General features: G+C 41.9%; 1 protein-coding gene across 1 annotated transcript in view; it reads right to left on the bottom strand.

Moving 5' to 3' along the window:
* Positions 1-539: 539 nt before the first annotated feature.
* GOT1 (glutamic-oxaloacetic transaminase 1, soluble) overlaps positions 540-17,095 on the bottom strand; it is a 28,250-nt gene continuing 11,694 nt past the window's right edge. Inside the window, exons 3-9 of the mRNA XM_006880040.1 lie at positions 12,934-13,057; positions 12,381-12,493; positions 12,075-12,179; positions 9,452-9,602; positions 9,199-9,364; positions 7,800-7,942; positions 540-939 (exon numbers count right to left, since the gene is read on the bottom strand). Of these exons, the coding sequence (XP_006880102.1) occupies positions 800-939; positions 7,800-7,942; positions 9,199-9,364; positions 9,452-9,602; positions 12,075-12,179; positions 12,381-12,493; positions 12,934-13,057 (942 nt within the window). The 3' untranslated portion in view covers positions 540-799. The remainder of the gene's footprint in view (positions 940-7,799; positions 7,943-9,198; positions 9,365-9,451; positions 9,603-12,074; positions 12,180-12,380; positions 12,494-12,933; positions 13,058-17,095) is intronic.

The raw sequence follows: 17,095 nt of genomic DNA, 5'->3' as shown, positions 1-17,095 counted from the left end.
AGCGACTCTATTAGCAGCAGATCTGAACCCTGTCCTATCCTGTGCCATCCTCACCTCCGACACACTTGAGCCCATTGCTGCAGTCACCGTGTCAATCCACACCCCAGTGGACCATCAAACCAATTCCATGGGTTTCTATTAGCACTTTTATTTTGTTTCTTTTTTCATTAAATAGAACACAGTAGAGTAGAATGAACTAGAAAATACCAGAATGCGCTACAGATAGCAAGGGCAAATACTGTTTTGTGAACTTTTTGTCTCAGATATATGTACCCATGTTATAATGTAAATAAAGTTCTTAACTGCAGTCATCCTAAAGAACTGAAGTTTGTCTAGGGACACACAGACGTGCAGACAGAGCAGAGAGACAGATACTTGGTTTAAAGAGAAGATTTTAATGACAGTCAACACCCACAGTCACACTTAGCTACTTGGAAACTAATCTTTGGGGCTTGACTTTGCACAGACAATATGGAGAAGCACATGATAACACAGGTGACACCCCTGCTTCTAAAAGGCAGAGGGGCAAGATAGCTATGTCTCTTAATCAAAATACTTTATTCTTTAAATAAAAACTTTCATTTGCTCTGGCCTCTAAAAAAGGCTCTACTCCAGCCTCCATTTCTTTTCAAGGGTCGCTTTCTTGGGAGAGGGGGGTCAGCTTTAAAAACCACGGCAGTCTCGCCAGAGCAGCCTTCACGTGCTTCCTAATACGTGATATGTACAACTAGGTTTGTGCAGGCCGGGAACACGCATGACAGAGGACCGCTTTGGTGGCGCTGGTGTGGACAGAGGTTGTTCACTGGATTTTGGTGACGGCTTCATGGATAGAGGTGGCCACGTAGTCTAGATTTTTGGTGGTTAGGCCACACATGTTGATCCGACCACTTGGCAACAAATAGATGTGTTTCTCATTGATCAGAAATTCAACCTGCTTAGCTGTTGAAAATCAAAAGAAGACATCATTAGAGTCGCCAAAATCTTCAAGCAGTAGCAATTTAGTGCTTATCTAAACAACTGCAATTTTCCTTCTTCCCCCCTGAAATAAAGAGGCAAACCAAAGGGGAGCTATTTTGTCTAACTGATATTACAGGGAAGTAAGCCCACAAAGTTCTAGAAAGTCCCTCTTAATAGTTTATTGGGTTTTTTTTCTTTGTAATCTTCAGAAAATTCAATATGGCTCTAAAAGTCATTGTCTCCTCCAGATGAGTTTTGTCTGTAACCTTCCAGCTGTTCTTTCAGCATGCTTCTATGCCCTCTAACCTCCACACGGTCCTTGTTGTAGTTTACCATCAAATCAGAAATGACCTCCCGCTGACTCTCCAGGAGTTTTCAGAAGCAATTAATTAAATGGGAGCAGACTGCCCAACCTTCTCCTGCGGAGCAGCTGGTGGATTTGAACTGTGTGCCTTCGGGATTGCAACACAGCTTCTTACCATGTCCTTACCATTAGATAGATTTTTTTTTTTGTAATTACTGAATTTCCTTGTGTTTCTGATGATTCATTACTATAACTACTTTCTATTTCATTTCCCTCACAATATACAGTTTAGTTACATTATGAAATGGAGAGATTTTGTGGGCTCGTAAGCCTAGGCAGTATTTCTAACAATGGGTCTATGCCAAGGTTTTTATTTCCAACAAGCAACAGAAGAATTCTAGGGACTGTAAAATGGGAACCACTTCTCCCCTCCTTGTCCTAGGACGGGAAAGGGCTAGTTCTGTTGATGGCTGGCTTGGTTCCACAGAACAGAGAAGGCAGACACGAAATCCCCATCTCCTGAGGATTCTTCTGAGCACTGACAGCAAACCCACTTTGACTTTTCCTCTTGACAATATACTCGGCATTGCCCAGATCTGAGGGCTATTTGGTTAATGCTGGGTGAATAAACCAGTGGCTGGAAAAACCACAAAACCTTCTCTGATCTGGCACCATGAGACCTTCCCTCATTTTCAACTCTCTCTCTGTCACAGAGCCCTCATTCAGGGCAGCTTTCCCACGTGCTTATAGAGATACATCATGTATAAAAGGAAGAGACTGCCTATACTGTAGCCCCTAGTACTTTCTTGCAAATCCAGGACAGCATTTTAGCTGATGTCTGCCCAATGTGTTGTTGCTGGTGCTGGTGCTGCTGCTGAGCTGGTCTCTGACCCCTAAGCTTCCCAGCGCACAACAGAGCAAAACGCTGCCGCTGCTGCGCCGGCCCCATGACTAGTGATGGGTCAGCCCACTGCGACCTCTATGGTTTGCATTTTAATGTTGTTTTTGAGGACAGAGCAAAACAATACACCTATTGGAACTTGTACATTCAGTGACACTGATGAATGTTCATAAGAGCTGTCAAATTGTGAATCATACTGGCCCCTACGTCATGAAGCAGAACTACCCTACATGGTTTTCTAGGCTGTAATCTTTTCAGGAACAAATCATCAGATTTCTCCTAATACTGGTGAGTTTGAACTGCCGACCTTTTGGTTAGCAGCTGAGAGCTTAACCATGGAGGTATCAAAACTCCTTTACAAAGTTTTCATTGGCTGATGTGGGGAAGGAGGTCACCCTGCCTTTCTCCCAACTCCTTATCAGGTCTACGGAAGCCTGTTCAGCGTCACTGCAGCACTCAAGCCTCCACCGGCAGATGTGTGGTAGCTGTGTATGAGGTATGCTGACTGGGGATCCAAATCAGGGCTCCTGTTTGGGAGACAGGAATTCTACTACTGAACCATCACTGCCCCACTTCACCTAATTACTGAAGACGACATAAATCTGAGAGAACAAACAGTAATCATCATCAAACCATAATAATCACACGGGCAAAAAACTATACCTAGATGTTGTTGTTGTTATGTGCCGTCGAGTCGCCTGCAACTCATAGCGACCCTATGTACAACAGCCCTAAACTCCGCTCTGTCCTGTGCCAATCGCACTGTCTCCGACACTCCCATCCCAATTATCCGAGTCACTGAATCAATCCACCTCATAGAGGGCCTTCCTCTCCTGTGCCGTCCCTCCACCCTCCCAAGCATGATGTCCCTCTCTAAGGACCGGTCTCTCCTCACAACATGTCCAAATACATAATATTAATTCCATTCACCCTGATGATAATAACCTTATCATCGCCATTTCACAAATGAGGCCAAAAGAAGTGAAATAACCCTGCCAAGGGCACACAGCTGTAGAGCTGGGATTTAAGAGGAAAAGTCCAAGTGGGTCTGCTGTTGGTGCTTAGGAAAATCTGGCAGTGTGTCTCCAAGTCTGCCTTCTGAACCATGATGCCATCTAGGCCTCTTTGTGTATGTGGAAAGAGTCTATTCACGGCTGTGTCCAAACCAAGAAAACAAGCAAGCTTCAGGAGCCACCTTAGCCAGTTTTAACTGTCCGACTCAGTCATCCAAAGAGGCGGGGCCTCACCACCCACCCCACCACACCAACTGAAAATGCCTGGAACCCTGAGGCCACATCTCTCCCCTCTATCCCTGGCTGTTTCTCAATGAAAATTAAACCTCTTTGGGATGGCACCACAGTTTCTTTCCACTAGGCCATCAGAGTTTCCTAAAATTAAACCCTTTTGTGGAGATAGGAGTGAGGGGTGTCATAATTTGAAAAGCAGTAAAAGGTAGGGATTTGTTCCCTTGAAAAAGGTGAAAAAAGAAATACACTCGGGTGAGCACTGGTGGCATAGTCTGGGAGGAATTGGGCTGCTGGTCCAAAGGTGGTGCCTCTGGCAGTTCAAATCAACCAAAGGCTCTGCGGGACAAAGATGGGCAATCTCCTCTCCCACAATATACAGCTTAGGAAACCCAGAGGAGGGTCAGCTATGAGTCAGTTCTGACTCAAGAGTAATGCTTGACTGACTAGCAGCTCTCCTAATGTGCATTATGGGCTTCAAGTTAAAAGCTCCTCTGGATCACAGTAGAAGGTCCTAGATAGCGTGGGAGAAAAATACAGATACTGTTGTTATGTGCTGTCAAGTTGCCTGTGACTCATAGTGATCCTATGTACAACAGCTCTGAACACTGCCCTGTCCTGGGCCAGTCTCACTGACTCTGACCCATCTACCCGCATTGCTCCAGTTACTGTATCAATTCATCTCATTCAGGGTTTTCCTCCCCTGCCCTTTCCCTCCACCTTTCCAAGCATGTTGTCCTTCTCCAAGCACCGATCCCTCCTGAACAAGTGCCCAAAGCTTGTGAGACGAGCTTTAAAATCCTAGCCCCTAAGGAGAAACTTGATTTCAGTCTCTCCAAGAGAGACCCATTTGTTTTCTTGGCATCCATGGTATGTTTAAGACTCTTTCCCAGCTAGCCAGGCTTACTAGTTTAATAGAAACTGGTGGAATACCTGAGGCTATGGCCTTTAGTCACAGTTTGAGCCTGGAGCAAAATTGACACCTGGGGCTCAATTTAAGCCAAACAAGAGACAGAACTATAAACTGAACAACAATCCTTGAGAGTTACTAGATCTTTAGAATAGTCAGTGATCCAAGATGAAAAGGGCAGCACGTGTCCAGGAATAAAGGGGTAGGATACAAGAATCAAGAAAAGATAATTACCGGGAAGAAGTGGGAAGAGTGTGGTTACAATGTGGATGTTTATAATCAACATCAGAAAAGTAGAGGTGCATGAATGATTGATTAGAAAAATAATTTGTTCTGTCAACTTTCATTCAAGGAAGTTAATATAAAATGAGAACTGTAGAAACTAGATTGAAGTTCTAGGAAGCGTTAGTCTGTATTTTGCATAATAAAATACTGGATTGTGGGAAAGCTCTAAGAGTAAATGATGTCAAGTGGTAAAAAATATAACATCTGTGTTAAAATACAGGTTTATTCTCATCATTTAAAAAAAATCCTTCCTACTCTGGACAGCAGGAGGAAATGGGGATTTTATAGGGTGACAGCTCCATCTTGTGAGCTTTTAAATATTACTATTAGGGAGCTCTCATGGCATAGTGGCAAAAAACTGCACTGCAATCCCCAAGGCAAGTGGTTCGAATCAACCAGATGCTCTGCTGGAGAGAAAGGGGCAATCTCCTCCTGTGCCAGTCAGATCTGACTTGATGGCACACAAAAAGAAAAGAGAAAGAGGTGGGGAAAAGGAAATAGAAACACTATTAAAGTTTTAAAAAAAAAGAATATTACTACTAAAAACCATTTCCATTATTCAAAGGATTCTTACTATTTGTAAAGCGTAACTTCCCTTCCCTTCCCATTTTTATTGTAGCTGGGAGTGATAGTTTACAGAAAAAAATTGTTTTTTTATTCAACAATCTATACACATCTGGTGTCATGACACTGCCTGCACTCTCCTCAATGCTGCAGAGCACTCCCCACTTCCTCTCCAGCTTCCCTGGTCCCATCCATCATTTTTCTAAAAGTTCACATGGTTTTTTAACTCATATGCATTTTGTTTTACAGCATTATATTTACAAATTCATTCTCTCATTCTCGCACATTTTGGGTGGTAACACTGTCATTACATTCGTTCTTCCTGCCCCTTCCTGCTTTCTGAGCTTTGGTTTCAGGCAAATGTTGTCCTTTCGGTCTCCTGTGATCAGCTATACTGAGGACTGCATGCCTCTGGCAGTGTTACTCATTTTACAGGCCTGTCTACTATTGGGCTACAATGGGATTCCTAGAGATAGATTCCATGCCAGGCTTCAAGTGTGTCGAAGGGTCATGGTTTTAGGTGTTCCTTCCACCACCAGCCTCATCAGACCAGTAAGTCTTTCTTTAACTTTTGTTCTCTCTGTACAAGACAGAGACCCTTATTGGAGAAGCCAAAAGTGGTAGTAGGCAAGCACCATCTAGTTCCTCTGATCTCAAGGAACTGGAAGCTGGGGTTCACGTGGTCTAATCCAGTAGTCCTCTGGATTGTTTCTCTGAGTTTTTCATTTTCTTAACTCTTCTTTGCTTCAGAAAGTTAAAGATGGCTTTACATATGTAAGTGAACTAATTCCTGAGGTCACCTACAGCTGAGTTATCACTTACCTCTTGGGCAATCTTATTTTAACAGTCAAGATGACTCCATTCGTGGTGATTCCCGTGTGTATCACAGTAGAACTGTGCTCAGATTTTCAATAGATGATTGACTGATTGATTTTTTTTTTTAAATAACTTAACAGGCCTTTCTTCCATGACAAGAATTTGCACCTCTAGTCTTTTGGCTCTCAGCTGTACATAGACCCATCTGCACCACCCAGACACTCCTAGCCTTATTTTATCCCAAAAATCCCATAAAAAATCTCTAGTACTTTTCTTCCTTATATTTATATCCTTAGATATTTTTTTTCCTGAGTCCATTTTCAAAGCAGCACTTTGAGTATCTTGATTATAGTAAGTACCGACTAGGGAGCTCTGGTGGCCCAATGACAAGGAACTGCACTGCAATCCCAAGGCTCACCTTTTGAATCCACCAGCTGCTCTGTGGGAGGAGGATGGACAATCTCCTCCCATGTGATGAACTGCCTCTGAAAACACGTCAGAGGATTTCCGGTGCGTTGGTTCCGATTCAACAGTACACAACAACAAGTACCTCCTAGCTATGCCTTCTGATAATTCTACCTACTACCCAAGCAAGCTGCTCCTCCCTTCCCAGAGCCACTAGACTACAAGCCCTAACATGCAGCTATGTGACCGCATCCAAACCATGTGGCCAGTAGGTGCTCAGCAATTACTTCTTATAAATAAATACTTCGTAACATCAGAAGGGATCACTTACAGCTAATATGTCCTACTGATGGCTGACCAAAATCATGCATGGCTGCCTATAAGGTTTTCCAATCAGCTTTGAATTCCAGCTACCAATCTAAGTTCTCACTTATGAAATAGTGAAATAACTTTCTTAGAAGAAAGACCCCTGCATGATTGTATGTAATATTTACACGTAAGAACATCTGTCCTAGGGGAGCTCTGGTGGCCTAGTGGTAAGGAGCTGCAACTACAATCCCAGAGGCGCACAGTTTGAATCCACCAGATGCTCTGCCGGGGAAGGAGGGACAATCTCCTCCTGTACCAGTCAGATCCGATTTGAAGGTACACTCACACAAAAATAATAATAAAAATTTAAATAAAAAAAAGAACATCTGTCCTGAGCATTATGTTTCTTCAAAGAATTAATTAACGTACAGAATTCCATTTGTGATTAAATCAACAAAATAGCAACAAATCAGTAAGTCAGATAAGAAGGGTTGGGAGTAGAGAGTTTATCTTAATAGTGGTAGAATAATTTGGAAAAGGAAAGTGAGATTAGCTGTATAGCTTGAGTAATATAATCAATGTAGTTGAATTGTGTATGTAGGAATTACAGAATTGGTACTTTTGCTTTGCTTTGTATATTTTCACCAAAAAAATTTTACATATATAAAAAATATATATATATCTTGTTGTTATATGCTATTGAGTCAGTCAATTCGTAGATGACTTTCAGTGGGTTTTCAGAAGCTGTAAATCGCACAGGAGAATGTTCATCTTTCTTTGGACAAGCAGCTAATGGATTCAAACCATGTGCCTTTGGGTTGGCAGTGCAACTCCTTACCCATTAGGCCACCAGAGACCCATATTTAAGGTTTCAAGCTCCAAATTCTGTTGCTTCTAAACTGACTTCCCAGCCCACATAAATGAAAGTATCTTGGTCAATAGGACAGCCAACAACCATGCTCTCCTGAGGCTCCAGAGGTTCACAAGATTGGGAGGACACAACAAGATAACCAATGAGTTAACAGAGGGGAACCTCGGGATCTCTGAGATCTTGAGCTGGGTGTCCACCTGTACACAGGTATCCAAAGTGATGGAGCTACTTACGATTTAACCCAGTGAAACTGAACATCCCAATTTGCTCAGTGATGTGATTCCAGGTTCCAGGCGTCTTGAGGCCTTCTAATCGTGCTCTGAGTTCAGATCTCATTGTGAGAATCCGGTCAGCCATCGTCTTCACATTACCTGTCCTAAGAGTGAACAGGGATGTAAATCCCAGCCCCCACAGGAGAGACTGTCATTACAACATGTAGGTTTAAAATGTGTAATTGAGGTGAGCTCTGGTGGCCTAGTGGCAGGAAACTGCACTGCAATCCCAGAGGTGCGCAGTTCAAATCCACCAGATGCTCTGCTGAAGAAGGAGGAACAATCGCCTCCTGTACCAGTCAGATCCAATTTGACGGTACACACATTAAAAAAAACAAAAACAAAAACCAACAATGTATAATTGAATCTATAAACCAGAAAAGGAACCAGGGCCTGCCTCTTATGGGATATGGATGCATAAAGAGATAGAAGAACAGACTCGAGTAATAGATTAACCTGTCTAATAGTGTCCCTCTCAGATCCACTCTCCAAGTAGAAAGAACGAACTGGAATTTAGTGCTACTCTTGGGTATGCTGATTCTAATACCACTCCTGTTTCAACTCAAACTTCTGTGAGATGCTGATAGAGATAGGTCAATACATTTTATCAGGTCTAATTAAACAAGACCTCTGGTAGTACAATCCATAGTGAATTGTATCTCAACTGGTTCAAATTCACCAGTAGCTCCTAAGGAGAAATATGAATAGACTCCTCCCATTAAGACTCAGATTGAAATCAACTCCTTGGCAGTGAGTATAATTAAATAAAGAGTGTAGATTTATTTGTCAGACAAATATTAGCTTCAAAATAAGGCAAAGTATATGTAAATTAGAAGAATGAGGAGTCCCCAAACTAAACTAACTTGAAGTTGGATATTCTACTTCATGAGGAATTCTTTCCTATGTTTTCCAACTTTAAAGACAAGAAAACTGGGTGATGGGGATAGCGAGGAAGTATCACCATCAAGTGCCTCTTTCTATGTTCCAGGTGTTGTGTGGACTGGTGCCACCCCCATTTGACGGAAATACTCGAGAGTCAAAGAGGGTAAAGTAATGTTCTCCTGTCTCTGTCAAAGTAAAAAAAAACTTATCCAATTTCATTTAACAGAACAACTGTTGTTAGGGAGCTCTGGTGGCTTAGTGGCAAGAAGCTGCACTGCAATCCCAGAGGTTTGCAGTTCAAATCCACCAGACGCCCTACAGGAGGAGGAGGGACAATCTTTCCTCCTGTATCAGTCAGATCTGATCTGATGGTACACACATACAAAATAAAATAAAAAATTTTAAAAAAATTTAAAAAAAACCCAACAACTGTTGTTAGGCACTCCTAGTCTTTGCTCATCAGGCTGGGAGCCCTTACCATTCCTTAAAGAGCTCAGGGTTGGAAAGGGTGCATGCCACAATGCGTGCTCCCTGAGCGGGAGGATTGGACCAAGTAATCCGCACAATCTTCTCCATCTGGGAAAGGACCCGCTGGACGCTATCCATTTCTTTTCCCACCACAGTCAGATTCCCCACTCGCTCATCTAAAGAGAGGGATGAAAATCAGCCTTGGTAGCAGTGGCTGGAGAGAACAGGGGGAGGGCGAGGCGTTAATTCGAGAGAACACTCACTGTAGAGTCCGAAGTTCTTGGAGAAGGACTGTGCACAGAAGAGCTCCAAGTCTTCAGACACAAAATAGCGAACTGCCCAGGCGTCCCTCTCTAGGTCTCCAGATGCAAAGCCCTGATAGGCTGAGTCAAAGAAGGGGAACAGAAACCGGCGCTACAAGGAAGGAATGCGAGTCAGGGCAGGAAATACTTCTGACCAACGTCAGACACCAGCCTCCCTTCCCCCGCTGGTCCCTGGAAAAATTTGCTAAGGCTGTCCTGTCCTTCTCTCTAATTTCTCTTCTTCCTTCTGCCCCCAACCACTGCAATGATTTCAGGAAACCTTCCTTATGCAAATGTATTCTTGTCCTAGGGTGTCATAACACAGCTTTGCCAATCATGCTTATTTTTGAGGTATACAATGGTGGATTCTTCCCCATGACATCTTGGTGTGATAAGATTTGTCAAGTATAGGCTTGGTATCCCCAACACCTCCTCATAAATCTGGGTACTGAAAAGGAAACAGAGTGGTCTCTGCTCTCAGCACTCTCAGCTCACGGAGTTCCCTCATACTAAATCTGTTCCTGAATCTGAACGGCAGCACCTCCCCTACCCATCCAGCCTCGAAACCGGGTGTATCCCTGACTCTCAACTCTAGAGCTCACTCCCCAAATCAGTCAAATCCCAAATCCTATCAGACCTATTTCCTGAAAGTTCTAGAAGCCATTCACGTTCCTCTTATATCTACTACAGACTACCATTAGGTGATGATGCCTGGATTACTACAATAGTCTCCCCAACTGTCAAGTCTTGCCCTCCCTGAGCTGATCTCCACTAAGCAGTCAGAGAAACCTTAAGACAATGCACATGGAACCATGCCACTCCCTGACTCCAAGGATATCAGTGGATCCTGCTGCCCTCAGAATAAAGTCCAACTCCTCAATATCTGGCCTTCAGCCTTGTTGCCCACACTCTGCTCAAGTCTCTTTGATCGCTACATCATCACAAGAATTACTTTCACTTTCTTAAATGGGCCTTAATCGCTTAGCCTTGGGCTTTTAATTGTGCTTGTCCATCTGCAGGAAACAAACCCTACCACCACCTCTGGCCCCCAGTGTTATTTGTCAAGGCCTTCTTTACTGCTCCTCACCCTTTAAATCAATATGGAAGCCACTTCCAGAAAAGCTTCCTATTACTACCGCCCATACCCACATACACACTCTTCCAAAGTCTGGGCTACACACCCTCATGATAACCCTATCAGCACAGCTATCTCACAGCACTGCAAATGCACTAGTGCTTGTCTCTCTCCTAAGCAGCCTGTATGCTCTGAAAGCACAGTAACAAGAGCCATTCTATTCACTGTTGTAGCCCCATGGTACTTAACACCTAATCGTTCCTCAGCAAACCTTTAAAGACAGTAATAAAGAACATGCCACACTTTGAGCTAGAAATTCCATTCTAAAAAGTTATTTTAAAAAAAATTATTCCAAAGGAATATAAACAAGTTTTATTGTTACCTAATAGTTCAAACGAGCAAAACGAGGGGTGGAGGTGGGGTGGGCGGGGAAAAGGGTGCAACAATGAATGAATGGAATTCCAAAATCTCTGTAGATGTTCATTGAAATGAAAAATAAATAAATTAATTTAAAAAATTTTAAATAAAAAAACCTTTCAAAAGAAAAAAGAGCAAAACATCTAATTGTCCATCAGTTGATCAGTCCCTAACATGACATTGTCCATGGATAGAATAAACCTGTGAAAAATGAGGCTGCAAAGCATTTAAAGACCTATAAAGTAGTACTAGTGAAAAACAAGGTATGATAGAAAACATAGTCCTATCTTCATAATATACAAAAACTCAGAGTCACTGTCATGAGTCAGTTCCAACTCACAGCAAGCCTCCCTCGAGTTCTGGAGTTTATAGATGATGATGGGAGAAGACTGTTCATCTTTCTCCCTCAGAGCTGCTATAGGCTTCAAACAACCAGAGATACTCAGTCTCTGGAGCACCACAACTTCCTACAGATTACACCACCAGAGCTCCCTATCTTTATAACCTTTATCCCTGTAAATGTACGTATAGATAAACACACAGAGATATCCTACACACTAAAACTAACAGTAGCTTTTTCTGAGTAATAGGATTGTTGTTGTTGTTGTTATTGTTGTCTACCACTGAGCTGGAACCAACCTATCTATAGCTGACCCTCCAGTGGGTTTTCTGAGGCAATAATCGCACGAGAGGAAAATGGTTATCTTATAATTAATACAATATACTAATACAGTTAATAATAGTTAAGGTCTTATAATTAATGTCTATTTACTTCTCTGGGCTTTTTTCTTTTGGGGGGGCTTTTTTCTACTTTACAAATGTTTAGGTAAATAGATATTACTTTTGGATATGTTAAGTAAGAATTAATGTCGTTAGGTGCCATCAAGTACACAGCAATCCTATGAACAACAGCTCTGACCCCTGCCCTGCCCTGCACCATCCTCATCATCTCTGACACAACTGCGCCCACTGCTGTGGTCACTGTGTTAATCCATCTCACTAAGGGTCTATCTCTCCTTCACTGACCCTCCCCCTTTACAAAAGAATACACACCATTCTTTTACAATATGCTCTGGAAAGGTCGCTAGTTACCTTCATGACGGAGGCGATCTGCTTCCACTGCTCCGGAGTTGGGTCAGTTCCAGTTGGGTTGTGCGCACAAGCATGGAGAACAAAGATGGAGAACTCAGGGGCATTCTGCAGAGAAGTTAGTTATGTCATCAGCTCTGACAGGAGCAGGACTATCAGAGGACTGTCGGTGGAAAGTTGCTCAGCAATGATGAGCAAAGGGGAAGCCCTCCTATGTGCTACCCCAAAAACCCCCAATGAACTAGGAGAACACGCCTGGGACTCTCTCTGGCTGACCCTAAAACTTCCCTTGTCTTCTACATCACCCACCTCCAGATCACTCAGGAAACCTTGAAGGTCAAGTCCTTTCTTCTCTGCATCCCAGTAGCGATAGGAACGAATGTCTTTAAATCCAGCAGAAGCAAATATACCATTATGATTTTCTGCAAGTAAAGGGACAAAACATTAAGAGCTTTAACTAACACAAGGAAGCAAAATTGCAGAGGATACAACTCAGCTTCCAGGACCTCACGGGCTTAATTCCTAATGGGCAACATCAAGGCCAAGGTTTAAGCTTTAGAAAGATGATTGGAACCAAGAACAAGTTCAATCAGTCATATTAATGTCAAACATATATCCTACTACAATGCTACTTCCAGAATTTAATTTTATACTTCCTCTGGAAAGTTTTGACATACACTGAGATACAAGTTTCCCAACAGTCTTGGAGACAAACATTCTGAGCCTAAATGTGAACAGCAGGCTTCTCACATACCATTACCAAATGTTAGTTTTTCTGTGCAGGGTTACATTTTCTAAGTAATTAAAAGTATATTCTCTCTAGTTTGCCTTTTCCTCCCCTAAACACAACTGAAAGACTCACCCCATGTTGGTGAAGACACGTAGACAGGTGTGTCCTTGTTGTTTGTTCCATTGTACCATCGGGCTAAGAATTCAGCTCCAATTCTAAGTGCACCTGTTCCCCCCAAAGACTGCACAGCTCCTACCTGAAAGGGAAGTAGTTGGCAATGGCAAGGTCAGGTAGGGTCAGATAATCACTGGGGAAAATAAGGTAGTAAGAATAAGCATAGGGGAGCAAACGTTGCTGAAAGCTGGAGAAAACACAGAGGTTGGAGGAAGGGACAGCTCTATCTCTTTCATGATTATAAAGCATGATTACCTGATTAGTAAGAAATATATCATTTACAATTCTGTTAGACGGAAGGAAAAAAACATAAATGACCACCACAGCAAGACAACAAAGGTTTAGCCATTTTTAATATAAATACTCAATAAAACAGAAAATTATACGTTCTGAAAATAACACCACATACATACAAAATCGTTCAATCCCTAAGTCAGCTTCATAATGAACAATGAATCACTGATGGAAATTCCACCTAAAAGGAACAAGACGATACCAGTGACCGCTACTATTATTCACGAGTGCTCTATTTGTATGTGAAAGGTCCAATGATTTGTGAAAGCATGCAGCCTGAAATGTGAAACATCAGCAAAGGGAAGCAGAACTGAATACAAGTGTCCATGTGGAGGAAGGGGCGTGTCTGAAAAATGGTCCTGACTCTCAGAGCTTAGCACTAACTCTGTTCTTACAATGATCCCCACTGAGCACGGACCTCTTTCCACTGCTGGACAAGTTCTGCTCCCATGTCATGACTTATCCGATTTGTTATATAAATTGCTATTGACACGATTTAATCCAAACGTGCAATTTTTACGACTCTGAATGTCAACACCACCCATATTTCACATTTCAGATTCCTAAGCAGTTCCACACTTGCTAATGCTTCCAACGCCAATGAGCCAGGTGTCTCTTGAACATGGTTATACACTATTATGAAACATGGCAGACGAACACAGATATTTATGAAAATATTCCCAGGCAGAATTGTTCCTATGCTCTGCTATTAGCGCAACTCCTTTCTCTCTCTCTTAAGAAAGCAAATTCATTAATTAAAAGAAATAGGGGATAAATAAATAAATATATCTATATCAATAAAAATAATATATAATATTATAGTATCTATATATCAATAAATAGTAGAGTATGACTAGGGAAGATAGAAGGAGAATTGATGCCTTTGAGCTGTGGTGCTGGAAAAGAGTATTGAATGTTCCATGGACTGCCAAGAAAACAGATTCATCCTAGAGAGGGTTAAACCAGGCTACTCCTTGGAGGCAAGGATTCTGGGGCTTCGTCTGACATACTTTGGACATGTTGTAAGGAGAGACAGGTCCTTGGAGAGGGACATCATGCTGGGTAGAGTAGAGGGACAGCGCAGGAGGGGAAGACCCTCTATGAAGTGGATTGATTCAGTGACTGGGGTAATTGGGATGGGTGTGTCACAGGCAGTGCGACTGGCACAGGATAGAGCAGGGTTTAGGGCTGTTGTACATAGGGTCGCTATGAGTCGCAAATGACTCGACAGCACATAACAACAACAAATATATATATATTTCAATAAATCAGAATGCCATTTAACTTAGTTGGATCTGTATTCAGTCAAGATAGATCCATTTCACCAAAATAACTGTTGGCATTGATGGCGTATGACACTTGAAATTTCAAATTTAAGAGTAGATTCAACAGCACCTATCAACCATCTCTAGTGACTCAGTAATTTCAAAAGCTAAAACTTTACAATTCAGAAGTCAGAAATAGACAAGTGATCTGGATCCCATGTATGAAAATGGGAGAGAAAAGAAATCTTCTCTAAATGGATGAAGAACATGGTAATGGTAGATCTTGAGAAGAAAAATTCTAAAGGAAAGCATTGTTGCTAATTGTTTTCTGGTTCATTTAGTCCTTCTTTTATGTCACATCTCCTTTAGGTTTTTAATCAAATACTACTTTCTATTTCTACCTTGTTAAAAACTGTATCCACCTTCACTTCCATTCCCAGCATTCCTGATAAACCTTACATTACTGTTTTTATACCATTTTTAATTTCTTATACTGATAAATGGCAAAGATACATATTTATGAAAGTCAAAGGCTACAGTTTTCAGTAAGGATTAACTTGAACAAAAAGGAAACAAAAATCGTGATAGCTGGGCAGAGAAGCAGCCCCCTGATAAACAGAGAAAATACTGACATTCTCAAGGATTTCAATTTACTTGTATTAATAATCAGTGCTCATGGAAGCCACAGCAAAGAAAGCAAAAGATAATGTATTGCTTTGGGGAAAACTGCCATAAAAAAACCTCTTTTAGAGTGTTAAAAAAGCAATAACGTTACTTTGAGGACTATGGAGCACCTGACTCAAGCCATGGTATTTTCAATTAATTCATATGCATACAAAAAAGTGGAAAAATGGAAGCAGGAGTGGCATCCACTTCCTAAACAAGCCTCTGGAAACTCTGTGAACTTTGAGAAACAATGATTGTTATAGAAAGGCTTTAGGCATTTTGTTCATAGGGTCACAATAAGTCATGCTCAACTCGGTGGCAATCAACAACAATACAAAAAAAGCTGGACAATGAAAAAGGAAAATCAAAGAAGAATTGATCCCTTTCAATTATGCAGTTGCCAAAGGATATGGACTATGTCATGGGCTGCCAGAAGAACAAATAAATTTGTCTTAGAAGAACAGCCAGGACATTCCTTAAAAGGACAATGAGATAGCGTCTCATGTCCTCTGGACACGTTATCAGGCAGGACTGGTCACTGAAAAAGGGCATCCTGCTTGGTAACATAGAGGCTCAGTGAAAGAGGGCAAAATTCTCAATGAGAGGTCCTGACACACTGACTGCGACAATGGGCTTAAGCACAGCAACAATTTGTGAAGAGAGTGAGCCCTGGACAGAGTGGGAGATAAATGTAGAGCAAAGCTCAAAATCACAATAACGGCCGGCCGTACTGACGTGATGGAAGCTGGTGGAACACTGAGACTATGGCCCTTAGCCGTCCTTTGAGTGTGGAACTGAATTCATCCCTGTGGTTCAAACAGCAGTCCAACAAGAGACAAATCTATAAGGCAAACAATAATGCCAGGCAGGTACTCAGTCCTTAAAACAATCAAATCAAGATCACAAGGGTATCACTGGGCCACAGAAAAACCTCAGAAGAGGGGGATAGAATGCAAGTGTGAATGGAAACAAAAACCACAGAGAAAAGTGAAAAGAATGCAGATACAATGTGGGTGGAAGTCAATGTCATAAAACAAAATATGTATGAATGGCTGAATGGAATACCAGTCTACTCAGCCCGTTCATTCAAGTCACAAGGAAAAGTTTAAAAGAAAGATGGAAGAGGGGAAAAAATCAAAATAAGAAGGTGCTGAATGAAGACAGTAGCCTGGGAGAGGGAAGACTTCCAGGAAAAGAGGCAAAGCTCACAGCCCAGTGGAAACTGGCAGGGAGAGAGAGTGGGCTGCCAAGAGAATATCCGGCACTCCAGATGCCAAGAAAGTAGCCCCAATCAGCCAAAAAGCCTCCACATATTTACAGAAGACCGAGATTTAAATTTGTTTTACGGTCAAACCCATGAGATGAACCAAACTGAGAAGGGAAGCTATATTCCCAGATCTAAACCATAAGCAACAGCTCAAGTCTTAGTATTAGTGATGATCAACAGGGATCAACGTACAGACAGCAGCAACCCAACAGAGCTAAAAGCTGCACAAGAAATGGGGAAGAGGCCCACCCCACTGCAGAATCTATTTTCATTTTGTCAACAACTGAATTCCTACTAATTTCTAACACGCAGCTAGACGACAGGTCCTCAGTTCCCCACTTTAAACAATGTAAACTTCATAAAGATTCTCCCCTTTGTGCTGAAACCCTGTTTTGCAGAGCAACTTCCACCAATAATCTCTCCATTGGAACATTTCATTGGAAGGAATCTACATTCCTTCAGTTCCTGGAGGCAGATAAGTCACAGTCTCTCACACTCTTTCATAAAAATAAAACCCTAAGTTACTTACTTGCTTAATCATTGACCTCCATTTTAAATACCTTCATCTAAAGCCGCTCTGTTTCTTGATACTTGTAAGAATGTGCACGTGTACAACCTTTATTTTATC

The sequence above is a fragment of the Elephantulus edwardii genome, unplaced genomic scaffold (assembly GCF_000299155.1).
Source record: "Elephantulus edwardii isolate Elephantulus edwardi_28Jun2011 unplaced genomic scaffold, EleEdw1.0 scaffold00006, whole genome shotgun sequence".
Classification (NCBI taxonomy): domain Eukaryota; kingdom Metazoa; phylum Chordata; class Mammalia; order Macroscelidea; family Macroscelididae; genus Elephantulus; species Elephantulus edwardii.
Note: the sequence above shows the minus strand (reverse complement) of the source record. Positions and strands in the feature narration are given on the sequence as shown.